This window comes from Hydra vulgaris, chromosome 03, assembly GCF_038396675.1.
Source record: "Hydra vulgaris chromosome 03, alternate assembly HydraT2T_AEP".
Taxonomy (NCBI): Eukaryota; Metazoa; Cnidaria; class Hydrozoa; order Anthoathecata; family Hydridae; genus Hydra; species Hydra vulgaris.
Genome location: NC_088922.1, coordinates 1077501 through 1081818, shown reverse-complemented (window position 1 = coordinate 1081818; position 4318 = coordinate 1077501). Strand labels below are relative to the sequence as shown.

Below are 4318 nucleotides of genomic sequence, written 5' to 3'. Positions count from 1 at the left end.
ATTTAATACCTTGAGATAATGGTGAAAATATTGTTAAGGCTATTAAAGATAGCCCATATGATCGTATGCCTTGTTTTTTACACACAAAGCAACTAGTAATTAATGAGCGTATTTTTGAACAAACAGTAGTCAAGAATGTTATTGCAAACTGCCATTCAATTGTTGGGCATTTCAGTGATTTCTTCAAGAAGCAAACAATGTTTCTAAGCACAAACTTATTCAAAATATTCCAACATGATGGAATAGTACAGGTACCAAAAAAAGATTAGAACCACTTAACAATTTTGCGTAATTTCATTATTTTTTCGATGTATGAAACTAATATTGAACTTTGATGATAAATTATATATAAAAATATATATATATATATACAGTGGTGTGAAAAATATTAAGACCACCAAGAAAAAAAGCTTTTTTTTTAGTTTATACCACTTTTTAGATTCTAAAAAAGTTGCAGCACTACTTTATTTTATTATAAACGTGCTGTGGGTGTGGCTGAGTATTGAAATTATTAATTTTAATTTTAATTTATTAACTTTTATTGTAGAGTTATGTGTTTTAGTAAACATTTGGTATATTTTGCCTTGTGAAATGTAAGTTGCAGACAAGTGAATATGTATGGTTCAAACGAACTATAAGTGATTTTTGTTAGATTATTGCTGTTGTTAGTGATACAGTTTAATATTTTTCTGATTTTAAATATGTGATTTTGATTATTTAAGCATTTTTTTTTGTCAGATTATATTATATTTTCAAAATATGGGTAAAGTTGCTGACCCTAGTCCCAGAAAGCGAGGCAAAGTTGAAGCATTATTAAAGTTGGAAACATTTTCACAACGGGAAATTGCCAAGAGATGTGGACTAAGTAAAACAGCAGTTTTTACCATCAAGAAACGATTGGACTTTGGTTTTACATCCTCTCCAAGACGTTCCACTTCAGGACGAAAACCAGTCATGACGCCACGTGCAAGAAGGGTTCTGCTTGCAAACGTTCGAAAAAACAGAAGAATGACCAGCAAGCAGCTCCAGGGTGTGCTGCAGGAGCACCAGATCAATGTCTCAACAAGTTGTGTTCGGAGATGGCTGATACAAGATGGATTTGTAGCACGTCGACCGCGCAAAAAACCGCTCTTGACCAATGCGACGGCTGCAATGGGCCATGGATCACAAAGATTGGACCACAGAACAATGGAGAAAGGTATTTTACCCTTTACCATTTTTTATATAAGAGCTTACAATCATGTACTTTAAGTTGATGCAAAATGTAACATATTTTTTCATATAATAATGATGTTTAATATCATTACCCACTAGTGCAATTGTTTTATGTATCGAACATTGTAGCAATGGCTATGTTTATTGCATGAATTCAAAATGAATTGAACATGTAACCAGTGATTACAGGATGTTAATCTAATGTAAGCTCAAGGCTTTTACAGTGTGTTTGTATTTTTAGGTTTGCTTTAGTGACGAGTCTATGTTCGAGATACTCGATGATAAATGTCAGTACGTGCGCCAACGTTCTGGGGAAGAATTTCATCCGCAATGTCTGGTAAAGACCGTCAAGCATCCTACCTCAGTAATGATATGGTCAATGATAAGTTCCCATGGTGTAGGAGCCCTTAGAATTGTTGAAGGCAGAATGAATCAACATCAATACATCAACATATTAGAGAAAAGCCTTCTACCTCAACTTCCAATTCATTTTCCTGATGGTGATTTCATCTTCCAACAAGACGGTGCACCGTGTCATCGGGCACTCTCTGTTACAAACTTTTTGAATCGTAATAATGTTCCTATCCTACCATGGACTGGTAATTCACCAGATATGAACCCGATAGAAAACTTGTGGATGATAGTCAAAAAGAGAATTGCCGACAGAAAACCAACAACAAAAGTCGCATTGATTGAGGCGCTCATAGAGGTTTGGACACATGATCCAGAAATACAAGACATGTGTCCAAGACTGATTGATGGAATGCCTAAGAGGGTTGAAAAACTTATTGCAGCTAGAGGAGCATCCACAAAATACTGAACTATGCCCATTTTATGACATTGTGTGCGTGTCTTTAAAGGAAATATTCAAAAAATTTACTTTTTCAACAATGGTCTTAATAATTTTTACACCACTGTATATATATATATATATATATATATATATGCTTTAATTAAAACCTAAAGGAATTTACACCGCATTCAATTGCATACATATTAGGCGATCAATAAACAAACACACGCAAATTGAGTAATTTTATGTCAAAGGATAATTAACAATATCATCACATAAACTAACAAATCTATGTACCGTAAGCAGATTTGTCATTTTATTATATCTAATTACAATTTTATTTCAATATTCTAGTATTTTCCAATGGGTAAAAGTAAATAAATACTAATTGATGTTCGTTACCAAATTATTGCTTTGTATAACCATACTTCCAAATCGCATAGGCAAATAGCGACGGTTATTGGAGTTTCCCATAGCTCTGTGACCAAGATTATTAAACATTGTAAAGAACAGGGGAATTTACTTCAAGATCTCGAAGTGGTCGGCCGAAGGTTACCCAGAGCAACGAATCTTGCAAATCTTATTAAGATCTGTAAGATCTTTCTTATCTTATATAAATTAGTAAGAACTTATTAGTATCTTAATAAGTTTTGTCAGAAATATTTCTTTGAATAACTTGTTAAGATCTTATTAAGATCTTACTAAAATCTTATTAAAAAATAAATGAAGGGAAAAACTACAAAAACTTATGAAGATCTTAAAAGATCTTAATAAGATATAAATGCTAGGAAAAACTAAAAATTTTATAAATATCTTAACAAGATCTTGCTAAGATCTTAGTAAGATTTAGATAAAGTTACATTTTCTTAAAATCTCTTTCGGTCGGTCGTTAATGAAGAGCCTATCAATCGACAGCGTTCCAGGTGTGCAGCGCCAGATCCTAAAAAAATAGAAAACAAAAAGTCGTGCATATTATTTATTCTCAAGTGATGGTTTAAAGAAAAGAGTTTGTCAGGATTTTTTCTGCAAAACCTTTTCATTTTCTTTCAGATGTGTTGATTCGGTATTAGCGGGAAAAGGTGATTCTGGGGCATTTGTGGGAACTGATAAAAGAAAAGGAGGACCAACACACAACAAAATTTCGGATGACATTGTTAAACACGTCCACAATCATATAAACACTTTTCCAAAAGTTCTCCCACATTATTGTAGAAAAAATTCTAACAAACAGTACTTGTCACCTGACCTGAACATAAAACAAATGTACAGACTTTAAGGAGATGACTACTGCGCGCGCCTGAATTTACCACCGGTAAAAGAGCACAAATATAGACAGATCTTTACCAATGATTTCAATCTCAGATGTTTCAAGCCAAAAAAAGATCAGTGCTCTTCTAGATTATTTAGGGAATCTTCCTTCTACTGTGAAACACGTTACTACATTTTCAGATACCTGTAGCGGTCAAAACAGGAATCTTTATGTTGCATCACCAATGCTGTATGCTGTCCAGAACTTAAAAAATATTGAAATTATTGACTTGAAGTTTCTGGAATCAGGTCATAGTTATCTGGAGGCAGACTCCATGCATGCGACTATTGAGAAAGCATTCCGGCACAAAAAAGCCTACACAACCCGAGAGTGGGAGCTCATAATTGGTTTTGCTAGAAAGCAAAATCCACTCTTAATTGTCAAAAGAAGGTACCATAATGATGTACATGATCTCAAAGCCTTATCAAGATTCGTCAAAAATCGATAAAAAAATACTCTTAACGAAGCAGTGCAGTGGATGAAAATAAAATGGATGCAATTTGAAAAGAGTCGCCCATACATTATTCAATACAAATACTCCATAAAAAGTGACTCATTTATGGAACTTAATACTCTAATAGCACGCAGTCGACCAACTTTGCTTGCAAATCTGTCATTGTTGTATGCCTACAATCGCCGCCTGTCAATCTCGGTGCATAAAAAGAATGACCTGATGTCACTTATAGAATCAGGCATCATCCCTCAGAAACATGCACCCTTCTACCATGATCTGCCAAGCAATACAAAATGCAGAGACCGCCTTCCACAACCAGATGCCACTGAAGAGACTGATAATGACGTTTAAAAGTTAAAACTAAACTATTTTGTTTAATTAGGAATAGGGTTACAGTAATCATGAAGTATTGTGCTAAAGTTTTCATACATTTTAATGTTATCTGTTCTATGATTATTTCATGATAAATTCAAGATTATCAAATTTATTTCATTTAATTCAATTATATTTTTTTTTATTATTTATAATCAGTATTCATATTTTTACT

The 4318-nt window shown here is 33.4% G+C and overlaps 1 protein-coding gene across 1 annotated transcript; it reads left to right on the top strand.

The window, feature by feature from the left end:
- Positions 1 to 381: 381 nt before the first annotated feature.
- LOC136077858 (uncharacterized) lies at positions 382 to 1517 on the top strand. Its single transcript, XM_065792025.1, has 2 exons — positions 382 to 1198; positions 1457 to 1517. Exons 1-2 carry the CDS (start codon positions 760 to 762, stop codon positions 1465 to 1467), a joined length of 450 nt encoding a protein of 149 aa, XP_065648097.1. The 5' UTR covers positions 382 to 759; the 3' UTR covers positions 1468 to 1517.
- Positions 1518 to 4318: the final 2801 nt, after the last annotated feature.

Bases quoted from the DNA above. Each gene is read 5' to 3' on its own strand.
- LOC136077858 (XM_065792025.1), top strand. From the start codon at position 760: ATGGGTAAAGTTGCTGACCCTAGTCCCAGAAAGCGAGGCAAAGTTGAA.